The sequence below is a fragment of the Bos indicus x Bos taurus genome, chromosome 25, assembly GCF_003369695.1.
Source record: "Bos indicus x Bos taurus breed Angus x Brahman F1 hybrid chromosome 25, Bos_hybrid_MaternalHap_v2.0, whole genome shotgun sequence".
Taxonomy (NCBI): Eukaryota; Metazoa; Chordata; class Mammalia; order Artiodactyla; family Bovidae; genus Bos; species Bos indicus x Bos taurus.
In genome coordinates, this window is record NC_040100.1 from 14,521,094 (window position 1) to 14,541,829 (window position 20,736).

At 40.6% G+C, this 20,736-nt stretch overlaps 1 protein-coding gene across 5 annotated transcripts in view; it reads right to left on the bottom strand.

Moving 5' to 3' along the window:
• The window catches only part of CRCP (CGRP receptor component), a 49,268-nt gene that overhangs the window by 17,740 nt on the left and 10,792 nt on the right, over positions 1-20,736 (bottom strand). For 3 of the 5 annotated variants that reach the window (XM_027527320.1, XM_027527323.1, XM_027527322.1), the window contains exons 2-5: positions 16,214-16,743; positions 7,111-7,147; positions 3,167-3,265; positions 1,769-1,863 (exon numbers count right to left, since the gene is read on the bottom strand). In XM_027527320.1, coding sequence (XP_027383121.1) covers positions 1,769-1,863; positions 3,167-3,265; positions 7,111-7,147; positions 16,214-16,476 — 494 coding nt within the window. In that variant the 5' untranslated portion in view covers positions 16,477-16,743. Of the gene's footprint in view, positions 1-1,768; positions 1,864-3,166; positions 3,266-7,110; positions 7,148-7,575; positions 7,647-16,213; positions 16,744-20,736 lie in introns of those variants that run through there. The other 2 variants (XM_027527321.1, XM_027527324.1) reach the window with 2 other exon arrangements.

Below are 20,736 nucleotides of genomic sequence, written 5' to 3' on the forward strand. Positions count from 1 at the left end.
GAAAGACGTTATAAATGAAATAACCAGAAGACGTTATAAATGAAATAACCAGAAAGAACAAATAACGTAGCCAAAGTCAGAGATACAAAGCAGACTGGTGGTTACCAGAGGGAGAAGGGAGGATGGGGACTCATTGTTTAATGGGTATATGGTTTTAGTTTGGCATGATGAAAACCTATCCTTTGGATGGATGGCAGAGATGATTGTACAACTGACTCTATCTAATGCCACTAAACTGCACACTTATAAATGGTTAGAAATAGGGCTTCCCTGGTGGTCCAGTGGTTAAGAATCCACCTGCCGATGCAGAGGACATGGGTTTGATCCATGGAGCAGAAAGATCCCACATGTCTCAGGGCAACTAAGCACGGGTGCCACGATTACTGAGCCGAGCCCATGAACCTAGAGCAACAAGAAAAGCCGCCGCGATGAGAAGCCCACACCCAACTAGAAAGCAGGCCCTGCTCACCGCAGCTCAAAAAAGCCCGTGCACAGCAACAAAGACCCCGCACAGCCAAAAACAAACAAATGTTTTTTAAAAATGGCTAAAATAAAAATACCACAATATTAAAAAATATTCAGATTTTGTAAAAAGACATATACTGTACGATTCTATTTATACGAGGTATTAAGTGTAGTCAAATTCATACAAACAGAACGGTGGTGTCAGGGGCTAGGTTAAGTAGGAAATGGGGAGTTGTTTAATTGGTATAGTTTGTTTTACAAGATTAAACAGTTCTGGATGTTGACTGCACAACAGTGTGAATACTATAAATGAACTTTAGACTTAAAAGTGGTTGAAATGGTACATTTTATGTTATGTTTATCACAAAAGTAAAACTATAAATAAACATACATAAACACATACAGGCACACATTTGAAAAGATTTGTCTTCATAGAGAAGAGAAGCAAGGGAGAAGGGCACTAGTTTACTGACAATGCACCAGCCGTGTGCCTGAAACAATGCCAAATGTTGCCTCCAAAAGAAGATTTCTGATTATTCTGAATGAATGACAAATGCCTTTTTTGGATTTATCAGCTGTGTTATTAATTCTAAAAGACCAGGGTTAGTTTTTTCTCATGGAAACTCTTGCTCTAATTCTTAATGACGCTTTTAATTTCTACAAACTTAACTTGAGGTTAAAGCGTCTGCCTGGAATTCAGGAGACCCAGGTTCAATCCCTGGGTCGGGAAGATCCCCTGGAGAAGGAAATGGCAACCCACTCCAGTACTCTTGCCTGGAGAATCCCATGGAGGGAGGAGCCTGGTAGGCTACAGTCCATGGGGTCGCAGAGAGTTGGACACGACTGAGCGACTTCACTCACTCACTCACTCAAACTGAACTTATTCAGGAAAGTCATCAAGAAAGTAACTGGGCACAAGAAGAGCAAACAGAGTATTATCAAGCCATTTTTGCCCCACAAATGTCAAATGACTTAATTCACCAACTTGATCAAAAGCTCGTAATTTATAAATCCTATTTTTCAACCAATTTAGTCTGAATGTTGAGAAGAGGTTAAGGGACAGATTTGGGGGAGATTTTTTGAGATTAAAAAGCCCACTGTGTTCTATTTCTGGCCCTAGAAGGATCCCAGGGTGGAAGTCTCAGTTGTCTCATATACAATCCTAGGATCCTACTGTAAAAGAGCACTGCGTATTGATTAAAACCTAACTAAATATAAACACACAGTTGCAAACGATGACTTTTGCAAGCTATCATTTTCATTGTGTGTCAGTCTTTCCCCACTTAAGATTATTTTTACTTACTTGGTCAACTTGTGGCTTTTCATTGCTGTCAGAAATTCTCTCACAATCTCAGGACTCTGGTGCTTACATGGTGTTTTTGATATGTATTTTAATGTCTACGGAAAAAAAAGAAAAAGCAAGCGTTAGACAAATAGCTCTGAATGAACTATAGACATTAAAGAGATGAACTATATAAAGTAAAAGAACATGACTGATAAATGATTCTAGGATTCTAAACACATAATTAAATGAACAAAATCAGATAGGAAGGAATGATGACAAAAGTGTTAAATCCCTTATTTTCCTTAAAAGAGATTATGATGATTTAAGGCAAGTTTTTTAATGTCTTTGAAAAGATAAATTAGAAGACAATTAAATCCAAATCTTTATAAAACAAAACGAAAACTGAAAGCAAATAAATAACAAGAAAAAATAAATTAAAATGACAGATACAAAATCAAACATATAACAGCTTAAATGCTCTTTTTTAAGAACAAAGCATAAGAATGGGAGAGAATGCAACAAACTATCAATTAGATATTAAGATTATAAATTACTTTTAATACTTTCTTTATACATTTTGGTACTTTCTAAGTTTTCTACCATAAAAAAGTATCACTTCCGCTGTAATAAAGAATTTGTTTTTGCCAAAATAGATGATCTGGCCTTTGCCCTCTGCTTCCAGGCGGTAGTCTTCATACGCTTGGAACATTACACCTAATAGGAGTGTGTTTGTCTGGGAGCATGACGTCCTACTGGATAGTCTTAACAGTAAGACTGAGAGTAGGGGCTTTGGGTCATGCCATATCAACTGACCTGGAGGCTGACATGAACTACACAGGCAATCAATCAATCAATCATGCCTAGGTAACGGAGTCCCAGTAAAAACTGGACACCAAAACTTGGTGGAGCTTCCTTGGTTGAAAATGTTCTGAGTGTATTAACACACACTGACTTCGAGAGAAGCATGTTCTAACTCCACATTAGAGAACAAAGGAAGCTCTGCCTATGATATTTCTCCTGGCACCTGCCCCAACTGCTTCGTCCCTAGGCCAATTTTAATCTTTATCTTTTCCTTGTGATAACCTGTAACTGTGAATATAATAGCTTTTAGCAAGATCTATGAGTACTTTCAGTGAATTATTGAACCTGAGGGTTCTCTTGGGGCGCTCTGACTTGCAATTGGTATTAGAAGTGAGGGAAGGTTTTTTATTATTCCCTCCTGTAAACTTTGCAGTTGGCCAACACTTGCAATTGCCCAAACTCTTTCCACTTCTATAAACAGAATAAAAACGGAGTTACAGTAAAACTTCTCAAATCAGATAATGGATAGTCAAGATTCGGTGGCCAGTCAGCAGCAAGATACACCAAGCCCCTTTAACAGTAGTTTGGATAGACCCTCTGGAAACCTAGACTTACTTCATATGTGATAGTATTCAAGTTCTGTTGCCCAGAACTGTGTTTATTCTTTCCACTTTCTTTACGCTGCTCTTTCAAGTCAGTTAGTAACTGGAACACCTAGGAAGAGATATACAAAAAATTTTCATAGATAAGTTTGAGAAATGTATCTATTCCAAGGTCAATGATCTTGAAGGATAAATAGAACATCTCTTTCTTCTCATAAACCCTCCTCCAAACTCTTGCATTAGAGCAAATGAATCCAAAAAGCATTTGACTTTTTAAAGATGTTATTTTATCTAAGTCAAACAGTATAAATTCATTTGTTTACATAAGCTATTTCAAGTGTTTCTTATCAATATAAACCATAAAACTCTAAACAAAGTGGGTATAGTGCAAACGTACCTCAACACAGTAAAGGCCATACATGATAAGCCCAGAGCCAACACTGCACACAACAGTGCAAAGCAAAAAGCTTCTCCTCTTAAGATCAGGAATAAGACAAGGATGCCCACTCTTGCCTCTTTTATTCAACTTAGTACTGGAAGACCTAGACAGGGCAATCAGTCAAGATAAGAAATAAAAGGCATCCAAAGGGATGTAAAGAAAAATTAAAACTGTCACTATTTGCACATTACATGGTATTATTTACAGAAACTCCTAAAGACTCCACCAAAAAACTGTTAGAACTAAGAAATGAACTCAGTAAAGTTGCAAGATACAAGGCCAACATACAGAAATCTGCTGTGTTTCTATACACTAATTAAAAAAAAAAAAAAAAATTCCAATCATTATAATTGTAACAAAAAAGACAAAACACCTTGGAAAAAATTTAACCAATGAGGCAAAAGACCTGTCCAGTGGAACCTATAAGACACTGATAAAAGAAAAAGTCAAGACACAAATAAATGCTCGTGGATTGGAAGAATATTGTTAAAGTGTTTGTACTACCCAAAGCAAACCAGATTCAGTATAATTCCTATCAGAATTCCAATTGCACATTTCACAGAAAAAGAACAACCCTAAAATTTGTATGGACCACTAAAGACCCAGAATAGAGCCATCTTGAAAAAGAACAACAAAGCTACAGGCATCACACTCCCCAATTTCAAACTATATTACAAAGCTATAGTAATCAAAACAGCACAGTACTGGCCTAAAAGAGATGCAGAGATTAATGGGACAGAATAGAGTCCAGATATAAACCCACACATACACAGCTAACAACTGATGAAAAAAGAGCCAAGAATATACAATGGGGAAAGGATAGTCTCAATAAACGGTGTTGGGAAAACTGGACAGCCATATGGAAAAGAATGGAACTAGATCACTACATAAACCATACACAAAAATTAACTCAAAATGGATTAAAGACTTGATGGAAGATCTGAAACCATAAAACTCCCAGAAGAAAACACAGGCAGCAAGCGCCTTGACACTGGTCTTGGCAATGAATTTTCGGATTCAACACCAAAAGCTAAGGCAACAAAGGCAACAATCAACGAGTGGGACGACATCAAACTAAAAAGCTGCTGCGCAGCAGAGGAGATCATCAACAGAGTGCAGCCTACTGAACAGGAGGAAATGTCTGCAAATTATTAGCTGATAAGGGGTTAATATCCAAAATATGTAAATTCCTACAACTCAAAAGCAAAAAAACCAAATAATCCAATTTTAAAATGGGCATTTTCTCAAAGAATACATACAGATGGCCAACAGGTCCACAAAAAGATGTTCAACATCACTAATCATGAGGGAAATGCAAATCAAAACCACAATGAGATTATCACCTCACACCTGTTACAACGGCTATTATCAAAAAGTCAAGAAATAAGTACTGGTGAGGATATAAAGAAAAGGAAGCCATTGCATACGATGGCTGGGAATGTTAACTGGTGCATCCGCTACGGAAAACAGGGAAGGATTATCAAACAATTAAAAACAGAACTACCGTATGAGTCAGTAATTCCACTTCTGGATAATTATCCAAAGAAAACAAAAACACTAATTTGAAAGGATATATGAAGCATTATTTATAATACCCAAGGTAAGGAAATAACCTAAAGTGCCCATTTACAGATGAATGGATAAAGAAAATGTGGCATATGCGTGTGTGTGCACATGTGTATGTATATATATATACATATATATATATTTATACACACACATATACACACAGACATGCACACAGAGGAATATTATTCAGTCATAAAAAATGGAATCTTGCCAACTGCAACATGAATGGAATTTGAGGGCATTATGCTCAGTAAAATAAAGCAGAGAAAGATAAATACTCTATGATCTTACTTACATGTGGAATCTTAAAAACAACACAAAACCAAAATCCAAGCTCACAGACATAAAGAATAGATGCATGCGAGAGACAGCAGGGAGGGTGACAGAACGGATGAAAGTGTTCAGATGTCACAAACTTCCAATTATAAAAGAAAACCATGGGGATATAACGTACAGCATGGCAACTCTAGTTAATACTGTACTGCATATCTGAAAGTTGCTAAGACAGTAAATCTTAAAAAGTTCTCATCACAAGAAAAAAAAAAATTATGTGACTATGATGTTAATTAATTACTTATTGTGGAAATCATCTTGCAGTATACACAAATATCAAATCATTATGTCATACGCCTGAAACTAATATAACATATTTGACTATACCTGAATTAAAAAAATTTTTCTGACAACAAATTAAAAAAAAAAAAAAGATGTTGCTTCTTCTCCAATATGAAAATCTATTTTATTTCTGGAAAAGAAAAATTATGAGGCAAGTGATAAAAGTGGTTTACCAAAAAAAGGGGGGAGGAGGGACAGAAATGCTATAGAACTTTAGAAGTAAACTTTTCCCACAAGGAAGAAACATGTCTATTAGTGCTAAGAAGGGTCAGGAGGAAATCTCTCTCCTATTTTGGAGATTATACCAGAAAATTGTGAGAAGCACAGTATCACGACATAGTAACGACTAGACACAATGCAACCGTCCCCTGCCTGTCGGTCCTTTCAGATATAGTGGCTTGAGACCCCATTAATGCAACATTCACAAATGGATAAAACGCTAAACACCTTGTCCAGAGGCCTAACAGACAAGGAGATTTCTAAAAGCCAATGGCTTGACCATCTCCTTCCTGTTATGACTAGAACCCATTTAAGATGAACCTTTAGGAAGGAAAGAAGACGGCCCACTGTGTTAATTCTACTACCTTCTACATATATCACACAATGAAGACTTAAATCTCCTCTAAGTCTTCCTGAGTTTAGACCCTGACCTAAGAAAAATTGACGAATATATGAATTGTTCTTGCTATACCCAGAATTAACCTATCAGATGGTTTTGCTATTACCAAACAACACCCAGGTATAATAGAAAGTAAGCAGAAATAATGGTCTATCTCCGCTCTCACCAACCTTTTTCCTTCCTTCCTTTCTTTCCCCAGCAACCCAACCCTCAAGCCCCCAAATTCCAAATCTGTTGCTGCTGCTAAGTTGCTTCAGTCTGGTGAGTCAACTAAACTCTCACTTCCAAAATGAAGGTGTTAATACCTATGAGACCATTATGAGGATCAAAATAATAACTTACAAAAGCATTTTACAGCTAAAGAGTGTTAATTTGGAAAAGGCACACATTTTTTAATAGAAAATTTTTACAAACAGAAACAGTTCCAAAATAGATACTTCCATCCTATGAAGGCATCCCAAATGAAGATCTAAAATCTCTAGCATTTGGAGATGGTTGCCTACATGAGCTAGAGCCTTCTCAGCTTTCCTGAATTACTGTGTGTGATTTACCAAGCTAAGAGCATTCCAAAGTCCACCAGATGGTGCCATCTCTCTTATTTTAAATGGGAAATCCAAATGAATTCAGTCATTTCTAACCAAAACTAATTCAGCAGCCTTCAGAAGCAGAGGGCAAACAATCAGAGAGGAAAACACAACAGTGCAAAGCAATTTACCTCATAGTTACTGAGCAGTGCAGCATTGGCATCCTTCCTGCAAAACAAAGCGAACTGTCATTAGTCTGGGTTCCTATCCCTCTGTGGGAACAAAATATATAAAATAATCCCTCTGTTAAGATTCAATAGTCCAGTTCAGAAACTTGGGGACTACAACCCCCAAATTGAGAAATGTCCTAAATCTCACTGGTTTAGCTGGCGATGCAAATTCAGAGCAAATTCTCCTCTTTAAAACTGAGGTATATCACAAACCCATTATCAGGTAGGTTACTAAGATACTCTACTTATCCATGGTCCAAGTAGGCAGAAGTTAAAGAGAAGTCAGACATCAAGAGGAAGTTAGCAGTAGGAAGAACCCGTGGGCCAAACCACAGGAGTAGGGGGATGGCAATAAACAGAGGGTGCTAGAATTAGCTGGAGAAACAGAGTGCCGCCTCATCCCACAGCTATGCCCCTCTCCAGCACCTCTGCCTTCCACCAGCTGTCGACATTTTGGGCAGCTAAGTTTTCCTGCTGGATCACCAGAAATGAGACCCTTAACACTAACATCACTCCTGGAAATCCCAGCAATGTCAGGAATCCTGCCAGATTGGCACAAAACTCCCAAGGTGTTTATCTTCACTGTCAACTCAACAGGCAGAGTTCACGTGTAGAGCAGTGGTCAAAACCCTGACCCCTGTGCAACAGTCAAGGCAAAATGTCACTTTCACATATGAATGAGCGCAGCAGTGTAACTTGCATTAAATGACCACTGATCCATTCTACAGTATCGCATCAAAAAGTACATACTGTTCTTAACGGTCTATAGTAAGAATGCAAATTAGTAACAATTAAGAATTCAGTTTTGACCTACTGTATAGCACAGGGAACTATATTCAATATCTTATAATAATCTATAATGGAAAAGAATCTGAAAAAGAATATATATGTATGTATCGCTGAATCACTTTGCTGTATACCTGAAACACTGTAAATCAGCTCTACTTCAATTTCCAAAAAACACAGTTTTGAAATCAGACAAATCTGGGTTCATATTCCAGCTCTGCCACTTACCTGAGTTTTAATGAGTTAATTACCACCCCCTAAGCATCCCCATATAAAACAAAAAGTGAAGATAAACTAGTACTCAGAAGTGTAGCCTGGATTCTAAATCCAGCTCCATCCTCCATTAGATATGTGAATTTGGGCAAGTTATCGAACCCTTCTGTGCTTACATTTCCTCATCTATAACATGGCAATTATAGTACCAACCTCCTAAGATTTTTATAGGATTGAGCTGAAACACGTGAAGTACCTGGAACACAGTAAGGACTCAATAAACACCATCTATTACCACTTCTGCCTGTGCTACCACCACCTCTTCCTACTTCAAAAAGCTGTTCTGAGGATGAAAGGAAAACACAAATTTTAAAAGTGTAACAGCCGGTCGTTTCCTAGGATCGCCCTAAAGGAAAGCTGTAAGACATCATTTCACTTTAATTCTCACTAAGAAGCCTGTGATGTACGAGCTATTATGATTCTTCCTCATAGATGATGAAACAGGTGCAAAGATTAAAAACTGTGCTCAAGGGCACACAGTAAAAAGAAAAAACTGAAGTGGACAATAACTATGGGATTGTAAAAAATAAAACTGGATGGAGATCAGTAACACAGAATCAACTCACCGAGGAGTTTGTATTTGACATAATGTGCAACAGAAATTACTGTCTGTTCTTAAACTAGGAGAGGGGCTGTAAGGTGAAAACCAGGACACAAAGTTTCAAAAACATGGGCGGTTTCCCCAGTCAATAAATAAAGCAAAACAAGCAAGAAGTTGACACAGCATTCAGCCGAGACCTTAGGTCATCACACAGTGCTGTCAGCACCGTAATCAAAAAAGCACAAGGCTTACCAAAGGTTACCAGTCATTCAACAGAGAGCCAGGATTTCATCAAGTGAGGCTTTGCGCAAATGACAATGGCATTTAGGTCACAGAGAATATATTTAAAAGGAACCTGACACAGGAAGGATAATGCATAATTAGGGGCCATGACAAGGTTCATTTAAAACTGGAAATGACAAATCAAGCCACATGTCATCCTTGACTACTTAATCAGGAAGTCAGCTCAAGAGCCCTCTTATGATCTCTGCTTGAAATTGAATTACAATTCCCTGTGTGCCATAACATTCAGGGGTACCAAAACAGCCCTTCCTGGAACAGGGTGGTGAGGAATTACAAATGCTGTTCTTTCTCAAGGCCAGTGGATGCATCCCAGGTACCACTGTGACAAGTTCATCTCCAAGTCCCAGCCCCTCCTCAGTCATGCAGACTATTCTAGGCCCTGGGAAATCTGTCCTGGCTGTTCAAGTACTGCCCCACTGCCCAACCATGCTGTTAACTGAGAGAATCCTGGGAACGTCTCCTGCCTTTTCTAGAGTCAATATACAAAGGATAGGCGCTCCCTTCCAGGTATATTGTCATGAACCTGTGTTTTGGGGCCAGGAGAACAATGGATCTTACTGCATCTTGCACTCTGGTGGGCACAGCTAATTTATCCACTGATATTTTATTAGGAAGATATTAATATATATATATTTTTTTACCCAGCTAAATACTAATGGAGTAAATGCAAAAAATTCTAGGCATTCCTTCATTCAATAAAATATAGGGCTTCCCTGGTGGTCCATGGTTAAAATTCTGCAATTTCACTGCAGGAGGCACAAGTCTGATCCCTGGTCAGGGAAGTTTCACATGCTGATTGGTGTGGAAACACAACAACAAAAAAATCAATGAATACAGTGTGTTTTTACTAAGTCCTAAATTAGTAGTGTGTATTGCGGAAATTTTTTTTAATGCAGCTTTTATCCTGAAGAAGTTACTGTAACCACCACCAACTGGCAGGCTGCTGAGAACAGGATATGGTGAGATTTGAGAAACATCTTAATCGAGTTATCTAACTCAACAGCACCAATAATGATGATGTGATGCACTGAGAAGGAAACATGCCTTATAGCAATCCAGTCCAAAAATGGCTCATTTAAACCTAGTTAAGAGGATATAATCAGACAAACGCAACCTGAGGAACCTTCTTCAAATCCATTGGCCCAGATTCTTCAAATATCACTATCATTTGTCCTGATACCAATGTCACAAAAAGAGGCTAGGAAACTGTCTTAGAGTGAAGGAGGTTAAAGAACCCTGGCAACAAAGGCAATGTGTGATTCTTGACTGGATCCTAATACAGTGTTTCCTAAATCTAGCTAAAACATTATTAAGACAACTGATGAAATTTTAATATAGATTGCATTTTAATAATAGTGGTTATATAAGCACTAGGGATCCCTGATGGCCCAGACGGTAAAGCGTCTGCCTACAATGCTGGAGACCCAGGTTCGATCCCTGGGTTGGGAAGATCCCCTGGAGGAGGAAAGGGCAACCCACTCCAGTATTCTTGCCTGGGAAATCCCATGGACGGAGGAGCCTGGTTGGCTACTGTCCATGGGGTCACAAAGAGTCGGACACAACTGAGCGACTTCACTATCACTATATAAGCACTAAATTCCCCAAGTATGATGATGGTATTACAGATACATAGGAAAATGCCTTTTTAAGACTGATAACATGACACAGCTATAATTCTCAAATAGTTCAGTAGAGAGTGAGAGAGTGTGAGAGTGAGAAGTGTGTGTGTGTGTGTAGAGAAAATGCATGCATGCCTACATGGTGACTCTAGGTAAAGGACATACAGGTACTTGTGATGCTCTTTTTGCAACTGCTACATGGGTTTAACATTTCTCAAGGTAAAAACTTGAGAAAAATGGAGATGTAAAACTAAACAATTCCAGGTTTTTTAAAAAAGACATCAGTATAACTTGTAATTAAGGACCCTCTCTTCCAATTTTTTTTTCCTTCATACTCTCTTGTAGGACCTAGAATAGTACTGATATTACTTATATTTAAAGTAAATATTCCAAGTGAATTTTAAAGACTGTGTGAATCTATACTTACAAGAGGGCAGTCGTTTAAGCTCCTTAGCTGACTTGCTATTTGAAATTTAACCTGTAAAATCTGCTTAACTTGCTGAATCAATTTAATGGACACAAACAACTACTGGAAAACCAAATTCTGAATAAACAGGACAAAACGATCTACTGACAGACTTTCCTTCGAGGCACACATGCACAAAGAAGTCCAAGCAAACAGTGCCTAGTTATTGTCATGCAGTCAACTCTTACGAACACAATGACGAACGGAATTGCTCAAATCTATGTTACTGATTGAAGTCCTGTTGGGAAAAGCTAAACTCTGCTCCAAGAAAACTGAGCAACCTTCAAAGTCAATGAACAAGTTAAAGTGTAGCATGCACTTGGGAGCCAGCAAACAAAGTATCCTCTTTCCAGCCCTGTTCCTGACCTGCTGTAGGACCTCTTAGCTAATGTCTCTAAACATCAGTATTTCCAGTTGAAAGATGAAGGAAATTCTGACACTCTTTCAAAAAGATGATACAGAAGAAAGTCCATTTTTCCTAACTCTGTATCTTAACTTCAAGAATAACAGGATGAACATAAAGTCTTCCAGGCATATAAATAACCCAGAGGCATTAGACAAAGTCAGTCAAACAACAAATATCTCATGCATACAAATACTTAATCTTGCTATGAATATTTGGTATCCTTTCATCTGACGTGATGGTGAAAACGTTTTCATTTTTCAACTCTCCCTTTCAACCAAATAAAGCATAAATATTCCTTAACCTTAAAAAACTTCTAGTGTATATTATACGTATCATTCACATACACTAGGTAGTTAGGAAAAAAAGTAAAAACTCACGGGACTCTTCCATCCGTGCCTCCTCACTGCAGGTCCTAGGGCTGCCTGGCAGAGGTACAACACATTTGCCCTCTCAGAAACCCAGGGGTCTCCTGAAGATCCTGAGGACCACACTGTCCGAGATCACACCTCATGCTGGAGACCAGCCAAGATATGAAGTTAGGCGTCCAGACCATCCCATTCCAGGGGCCCTGCCATCCCCAAACCACACGCCTACCTCAGAAAACCTCATTTTCCCAAAACCGCTAGCCACAGAATTCTTGATTGATCAATGACTTCTTGGAAGAAGTGGGCAGGTTACTACCGGAGAAAAACTTCTTGACTGAAATCATTTCACTTTGGAAAATCAGAAAATTGATATGCTAAGCAATCAAGAAACTAGCTCATTAATTTATATTAATTTAACTTCTTAAACTACTAAAGTACTATTTATATTACTTCACTCAACAAGTACAGTTAGCCCTCTGTATCTGTGGATGTGAAACCCACAGACACAAAACTAGTAAATACAGAAGGCTGACTATATTTGTCAAGGCCTACTGTATGCCAGGTGCAGTGCTAAGCGCTAGGTGAACACACACTGGTCCCTGCCTTCATGGTACCTACACTGTCACGAGGAAGACAAAGCACCAGACAAACATACATCTATTATTGTAACTTGTAATTATTTAAGGGGAAAATAAACCAAGGTTCTATGAGAACCAAAAGCAGGACTGACTTCAGATTTACCAAAGAGGAAAAACACTGAAAAAGGATACTCAACCTGAGATGTCAAAGAGGTAAGAAAAGGGCAGAACAGGAGCAAAAGTATACCAGGAAGAAGGAACAGCAGTGCAAAGCCCTGGAAGTAGCAAAGGGCTTGGAGGGTTACCCTAATTACTTGCCTACCAGTGGAAAGTGTGTGTGTGCAGGGGAGGGTATATGACAAGAGACCACGCTGGTGAGTGCGTGAGGTTAAACAGGGTCTTGTGGTCCTACTAAGAAATGCAGATATCCTCTAAGCACAACAGAAAAGCAAGGAAGGATTTTTACACAGAGAGTGATTTGATCTAATATTTTAATTCACTTTGGCTGCTGTGTGGAAACAGAATGGAGGGGGCAGGGCAAGCGTGAAAACCAAAGGCTATTGTTTAATCCGAACCAGAGAAGACTGACAACAAAATTAGCAGCGGGGACAGTGAAAAGTTACTGCGATCAAAATTCATTCTTAAGTTGGAGATGACCGGAGTGGCTGATGGACTAGATTTAGCGGTGAGGAAACAGGGCTCAATTTCTGGTCAAGGCAAGTATATGGCAAAGAGAGAAGGGCTAGAAATACATTCTAGGGAATCATTTTCATATAGATGGGTAAAATGACCAGGGGAGAGAGTATGGCGAGTAAGGGTCCCAGGACTGAGCCCTAAAATGCTTCAACATTTAGAAGCCAAGCAAGGAAGGGGGTTCCAGGAAAGCAGACAGAGAAGTAGTCCTTGAGGCAGGAAGAAATCCAGAAGAGCATGTCACAAAGCCAAGAGTTTCTGTATCAATTACTGCCAAGGGATGGAGAGAAAGCTGAGGTCAGAAAATCAACTTCTGGGCTTGACAAGATAGGTAAATCTACATAAGACCCATTTCTGCAGACCAGTGAGGACGGAAACTCAAAGAATGACGGAAAGAAATAAAGAGTAAATGACACTTCTAAGAAGTTTTCTGGTGAAAGGAAGCAGAAAAGGAGCCACAGGTAGACAGGATGTGGGGACGGACAAGGAATTTTTTTCTACTCAGCAATTTTTACCTTTATTCATATGCATACCAAGTGTTAAGTTGGAAAACTCAGTGGCCACAGGACTGGAAAAGGTCAGTTTTCATTCCAATCCCAAAGAAGGGCAATGCCAAAGAATGTTCAAACTACTGCACAATTACACTCATTTTACATGCTAGCAAAGTAATGCTCAAAATTCTCCAAGCTAGGCTTCAATAGTACATGAACCCAAAACTCCCAGATGTTCAAGCTCGATTTAGAAAAGATCAAATTGCCAACATCCGCTGGATCATAGAAAAAGCAAGAGAATTTAAAAAAAAATCTACTTCTGCTTCACTGACTATGCTAAAGCCTTTGTGTGGATCATAAACTGTGGAAAATTCTTTAAGAGGTGGGAATACCAGACCACCTTACCTGCCTCCTGAGAAACCTGTATGCAGGTCAAGAAGCAACCATTAGAACTGGGCATGGAACAACAGACTGGTTCAAACTTGGGAAAGGAGCACATCAAGGTTGTATATTGTCACCCTGCTTATTTAACTTATATGCAGAGTACATCCTGAGAAATGCCAGACTGGATGAAGCACAAGCTGGAATCAAGATTGCTAGGAGAAACATCAATAAACTCAGATATGCAGACACCACCCTTATGGCAGAAAGCAAACAAGAACTGAAGAGCCTCTTCATCTGGTCCCACCACTCCATGGCCATTTTTATGGCTCTTGATACAGGCGAGTCTTCAAAAGAACTGAATCAAGTTATATTATCATCAGTAGTGTGTGAGAATTACTACCCCCGCCCCCTGGTCTGGCCATACTTTTAGTATTTTTAAAAAAGTGTATGTGTGAAATGAATTCTCAGTGTCGCTCACTCATAAATTACTCCAGGTCACCATCTAGCCCTTTTCACCTGTCGATGCCTGCCTTGGCTTCCCAACTGAGTCACAGCGAGGGGACCAGGACTGCCTCCATCCATTGGCAGAGTTTAGTAAGACAAGGGATCTTTTTTTAAGACAGATAAATTAAAACAGGTTTGTATGCTGACAGGAAATGCTTAGTGAAGAGGGAAAAACTGATAATGGGTTGGACTAGAGTAATATATGTCCATGTTTTTTCAAGTTTCATATGAAACCCCATTAGTGGATTGCACGGAGAAGGCAATGGCACCCCACTCCAGTACTCTTGCCTGGAAAATCCCATGGATGGAGGAGTCTGATAGGCTGCAATCCATGGGGTCGCTAAGAGTTGGACATGACTGACAGACTTCACTTTCACTTTTCATTTTTCACTTTCATGCATTGGAGAAGGAAATGGCAACCCACTCCAGTGTTCTTGCCTGGAGAATCCCAGGGACGGGGGAGCCTGGTGGGCTGCCGTCTATGGGATCACACAGAGTCGGACACGACTGAAGCGACTTAGCAGCAGCAGCAGTGGATTGCAAAATCAATTTAGTGGGTTAACATTCTATTTTAATAAAAGAGAAGAGAGTATCAGAGTGTATGGTATCGTCTTAGGAAGCTTTCATTTACATATAGCTACTGTGCTTTTTTTTAAGCCTGAAAAACACTAGTACATGTAGACATTAAACACGAGGCACAAAAACATAAAGGAAAATATAAGTATTAATCAGTGCCAAAGAAAACACAATATGCGGATGACTATAAGTTAACGTAAAGGAAATCAACCCTGAATACTCATTGGAAGGACTGATGCTGAAGCTAACGCTCCAATACTTCGGCCACCTGATGTGAAGAACCGACTCTTTCAAAAAGACCTGGATACTGAAAAAGACTGAAGGCAGGAGAAGGGGACACAGAGGACGAAGTGGTAGGATAGCATCACCGACTCAATGGACATGAGTTTGAGCAAACGCCGGGAGATGGTGATGGGCAGGGAAACCTGGCGTGCTGCAGTCCACTGCGTTGCAAAGAGTCGGATACGACCGAGCGACTAAACAACAAAGTAAGTTGTCAACCATGGAAAAATTCATTACACAATAGGCGCAAAAACTTCCATTTGCACGAGGAACAATGAGCAGACACGGAAAAGGCTATGCGGAGTTAAAATTGTTAGAATGGCTTTTACCCTCGACACACACACACACGGCTAAATACACCAACTTCCCATCAAACTCGGAGAGCACTTCTTCTGACTAAGGCCTCCCCAGGAGCCCACGGCCCCTAAACAAAGCTCCACCCCAGGATTTACCCATCTTTCCTTCTGGTACCTCTAGGCTGGACCCAGGGCTTTCTACCTCAGTCCCGGTTCCGACACTGAGCCTAGCTCCCCACGGTGACCCCTGCAACAGGAGTGAGTGGATGAGGGAGGGAACAGGCACTTAAAGGCAGCTGGGCCAACTTGCACGCCGCCCCGCGACCTGGGCACGCGGTGGGAGTGGGCGCGAAGGTCAGCGGGCCAGAGCGGGAGCCCCTTCCTTCCAGCGCGCCGCGACGAGAGGTCGCCCCAGGCCCCCGTCTGCCGGCTCCCAGGGCCGAGACGTCCCGAGCTGTGAGCGTCGGCCCAAAGCCCGCTGCACGCCCGCGAACCACTTACACTTCCATGTCTTCTCCGCCTCTTCTCCTCGGGTCACCAGCACACGCCGAGCTCCAGGCCGAGAAGCTGCGGCTCCCGGCTCCGCGCCACACGCCCCAGAGCCGGCTCCGCGCGCCGCGATGCACGCCGGGATCGCCGCGATGCACGCCGGGAGCCTGGAGGACGCCCGCGGGGCCGCGAGCGGGACGGGCCCCTCTGGCCATTTGAACGCCTATGCTCTTCGCCTGTCTCGGAATCAGAATGTTAAGCGTTTGCGAGAACATTAAGCTCACGTTTTCGTTGTCTAGGTTGTATAGAAGTAGTATTAACTTACATTAGTAAGTTTCCAAAGACATAATCGGATTAGCAGGTCTTTGCGGCGTTAAAGACCCCTCAGATATTAGCGATGGCTAGTGGCGAGGCGGCCCGGAGCTGTATTTCTGGACCTGGGTGCTGGGTACGCGGTGTGTTCCGTTCCGTTTCTGAAAATCCATTGAGCTCCATGCATAGGTGCACTTTTCTGTATGTGTGTTATACTTGAATAACACGTTCTAAAAGATGGGGGGAAAAAAAAACAAAAAACCTCAGCCTCCTTCCATTTCCCATTCATCGGCGTTACTTAGTAGGGAAGTGTAAAGAACCTTAATGAGAAGCACAGTCTCTGACCTTTCGGCCTTTCTAGAAAGTTGCCCAAAGGGAATTATCAGATACTTGAAGAAAGATCGCTGTGTAATGATAATGTTGCTGAGATAGAGCGTAAATGCTCAGCAATGAGGAATTGATCAATCTTGTTTCATCCATACAGTATAATATATGTAACATGAGAAATCATGTAGCATAATTTATATGCTGGGGAAATGCTCAAGATAGGATTTTTAAAAGATGGAAAATGATGTGGTATGACTAGTAATTTAAGGAAAAATAAGCATGGGGAAAAAATATCTAAGAGTATTGGCGCTGCTGCTGCTGCTGCTAAGTCACGTCAGTCGTGTCCGACTCTGTGCGACCCCATAGACGGCAGCCCACCAGGCTCCCCTGTCCCTGGGATTCTCCAGGCAAGAACACTGGAGTGGGTTGCCATTTCCTTCTCCAGTGCAGCGAAGTGAAAAGTGAAAGTGAAGTCGCTCAGTCGTGTCCGACTTTTAGCGACCCCATGGACTGCAGCCTACCAGGCTCCTTCATCCATGGGATTTTCCAGGCAAGAGTACTGGAGTGGGGTGCCATTGCCTTCTCCGGTATTGGCGCTAGAACCACCTAATCTACTAAGTTTTGTGTTCTTACAAAAAGACATCAACAGAACCGTCAGTATCTTATCTTCTGGATTTTTGGTATGTTTGAAATATTCCTTTAAGACTGGAAGGAAATATGCCAAAAATGAGAATGACAGGTGTCTTTTGTTTTTTTAAGATGCTATCTTTTAAATTTTTTATTTATTCATTCATTTGGCTTCTCTGGGTGTTTGTTGTGACATGCGGGATCTAGTTTCCAAACTAGGGATGGAACAAGAGCCCTCTGCACCGGGAACATGGAGTTTTAGCCACTGGACCACCAGGGAAGTTTGCGGTTGGTGTCTTTAGACAATGAGTCAATTGCTAATTTTTTCCCACTTTTTTTATAGCTATAGCAGTTATCATTTACTAAACATTCTCTTTGCAAGGTTCTTGATAAGTGCTTTACTATTCCATGATTTTAACAGTTAACAGTGCAGGCTTTGCAGGCAGCCTGTGATTCTATTTACCTCCATCACTTTCTTAGGGGCCATTTAACCTTGGGAGTTTACTTAACTTCTCCTAACCTTAATTCCCTAATGTATAAATTATGGATCTGTTAGATATCTAAAGTGCCTAGCACATACTAAGTGCTCAACAAATAATAATTACTGACAGTACAGTCATGACACTCTATTCGGTAGTTTCCTTTGTTATCCAAATTTTACTACTGAGGAAACTTGAGCCAAGCTTGGTGAGATTATAATTTACCCAGAGTCACTCATCTAGGCCTGTAGGGATTTAAACCCAGGCAAATCTGAACAAATACATGAAGTGTATTAAATTGTTAATAGTGATTAATGACTGGATAAATGCAACATGCAGTATTAATACAATGGAATACTATTTAGCAATAAAAAGGAATGGAGTACTTATACATGCTACAACATGGAAGACCCTCAAATACATGCTAAGTGAAAGAAGCCAGACACAAAAGACAGCATATTATATGATTCCATTTATACGATATGTCCAAGAATAGGCAAAAAGAAAAAAAAAACAACCTTTAGAGAGGAAGTGGATTAGTAGTTGCTGCTTAGGGTTGGGAGCGGGTAGAGGTGGTGATGGGAAGCTGATGGGTACTGAGTTACTTTGGAGAGATACAAAAATGTCCTAAAATTAGATTGTGATAATGGTTGCACATTCCTGTGAATTTACCAAAAAAACAATGAAGTGTACACCTTAAATAGGTGAATTGTAAGATATTTGGATTATATATCAATAAAGTTATTAAAATGGTTTTTACCGGTATTTGCCTGTGACACCTGCATTGGAAGGGAAGTGAGGGGAATTTTTAACATTTAACTTTACACATTTGCAATTTTTTAAATGTTTTTCAATATACATGTTATTTTATTTTATTTTTTTACATGTTATTTTAAAACTACAAAATAGAAAAAAAAAATTTTTGGCCAAGCCACATGGCTTGCAGAATCTTAGTTCCCTGACTGAAGGTTGAACCCAGGGCCACAGCAGTGAAAGCACCAAGTCCTAACCACTGGACCACCAGGGAACTCCCTACAAAAGTATTTTTAAAACAATTAATTTACTTTAAAAATCAACAAGTAAATAAAATGCCAACCCAAACCCAGATGGCCTAATTCATGTGGAGATTCCCCGTTGTGTTATTCACTCAACAAACATGTACTGATGGCTCACTGGGTGGTGATGATACATATATGAATAATACACACCTCCTGCCCTGGCCGGCTGCCAGCCTAGTTGTGAACGAGCTCTGGACATCAATAACTACAATCCCCTGTGTTTAGACGCTATGGAACAGAGGAGGGGATGACTAATGAGGTGGAGAGGCGTCCCAAAGCCAGGGGTGTTTGAACTGGGCGCAGGGAAGAACACACAAGGCCAAGGCTTCAAGGATGGGCTGCCACAGAAGAGGTGAGTACTTCTGAGGGCCCCATGATAAGATGGCTACACTTGTTTCTCTGACAGATGCTCCCCTAAGACTTTTCAGGCCATATGCAGCCACCCAATCTATCCCATGGGGACAGCCAAGTAGTCAGGAGACAGGCCCAACCCCAAGGGAAGGCTGCCCGCAAGGAGCCTGCATAAAAAGGTAACCCAGGCCACATAGCTGAAATTCCTGCCTGGCCTGTCCCCACTCAGAGCCCCCCTGCAACTTTCCTAACTTGAGGCTGCCTGTGGAGTCTCTGTTGTTCCCCTCCAAAGCACATTATCCTAGAAAATAGTTTTGTTTTTTTTTTCTTAACAGCTAATTTTTTAGGCAGAGGTATTAAGTACTGGATATACAAAGGGCTAGAACAAGAGCAAAGATTCATGTATGTCCTCCAAGGAGAAATATCCTGTTGAACATTAAAGCATTCAGGTTTAGAGCTCAGAAAAAAATCACAGAGCTTTTGAAGGTTTAAGTAGAAATTGAAGCCTTTAAAGTGAAGTCACCCAGGGAGAGTCTAGAATACTAAGATTTGCTTGGTGCTTACAAGCTGCCAGAGAGCTGATCTGAGCCTTTCACAATTGTACACTCATCGAATCCTCACCAAATCTCCTTCAGGATATGTACCAGGCATGGTGTTAGCATGGTCTCATTCACTTCTCTCAGGAGTTCTCAGAATTAAGCACTATGATCAGCCCGAGTCACAGAGAGGACAGTGAAGCTCACAGAGTGGTCAAGAAGTGTCCAAGCCAGGGTTCTCACTCTTATCTGGTCAACTCCAACCTCGCCTGTCTTCTGCCAACATTAAGGATTTCTCCCTGTTCTACACTAAATTCTTCCTAGACCCTTTTGCTGTACCAATGTGGACATTTCAGGGGACAGAGACCAGACAAAGTTTCCAGTCTCCCAAGGAAGGTAAATTCCATACAGCACTCAGGTCTCAGCTGAAAATGGGTATGATTCATTGTCTGAACAGTCCTGGACCGCCAAGCTGGCAAAGAAAATGAACACAGATTTGCTTGGAGTCAAGGCTCCCCAGATGGATGTTCTTGCTGCCTGCACAGAACACTGGCTTTGTGGTCATACTCCTGAAGGTCATTCTCAGCTCTGCTACTTCCTAGCTGGGTGTTTTGGGACTCCCAGCCTCAGTATTCTCATCAGCAGAATGGGAATAATTATAGCATTGACCACAGAGGGTGGTTGTGAGGATATAAGTACATAATCGCTATATAATATGTTCAGCATAGATAGAGCCTGGCACACAATTAGAAGTCAAGAAGTATTAGTTATCATTGTCATTTTGTTTGTTGTTCTATTTATATACTGGAAATGCCTCCGGCTATCTCCAAATTTCTTCCTTAACC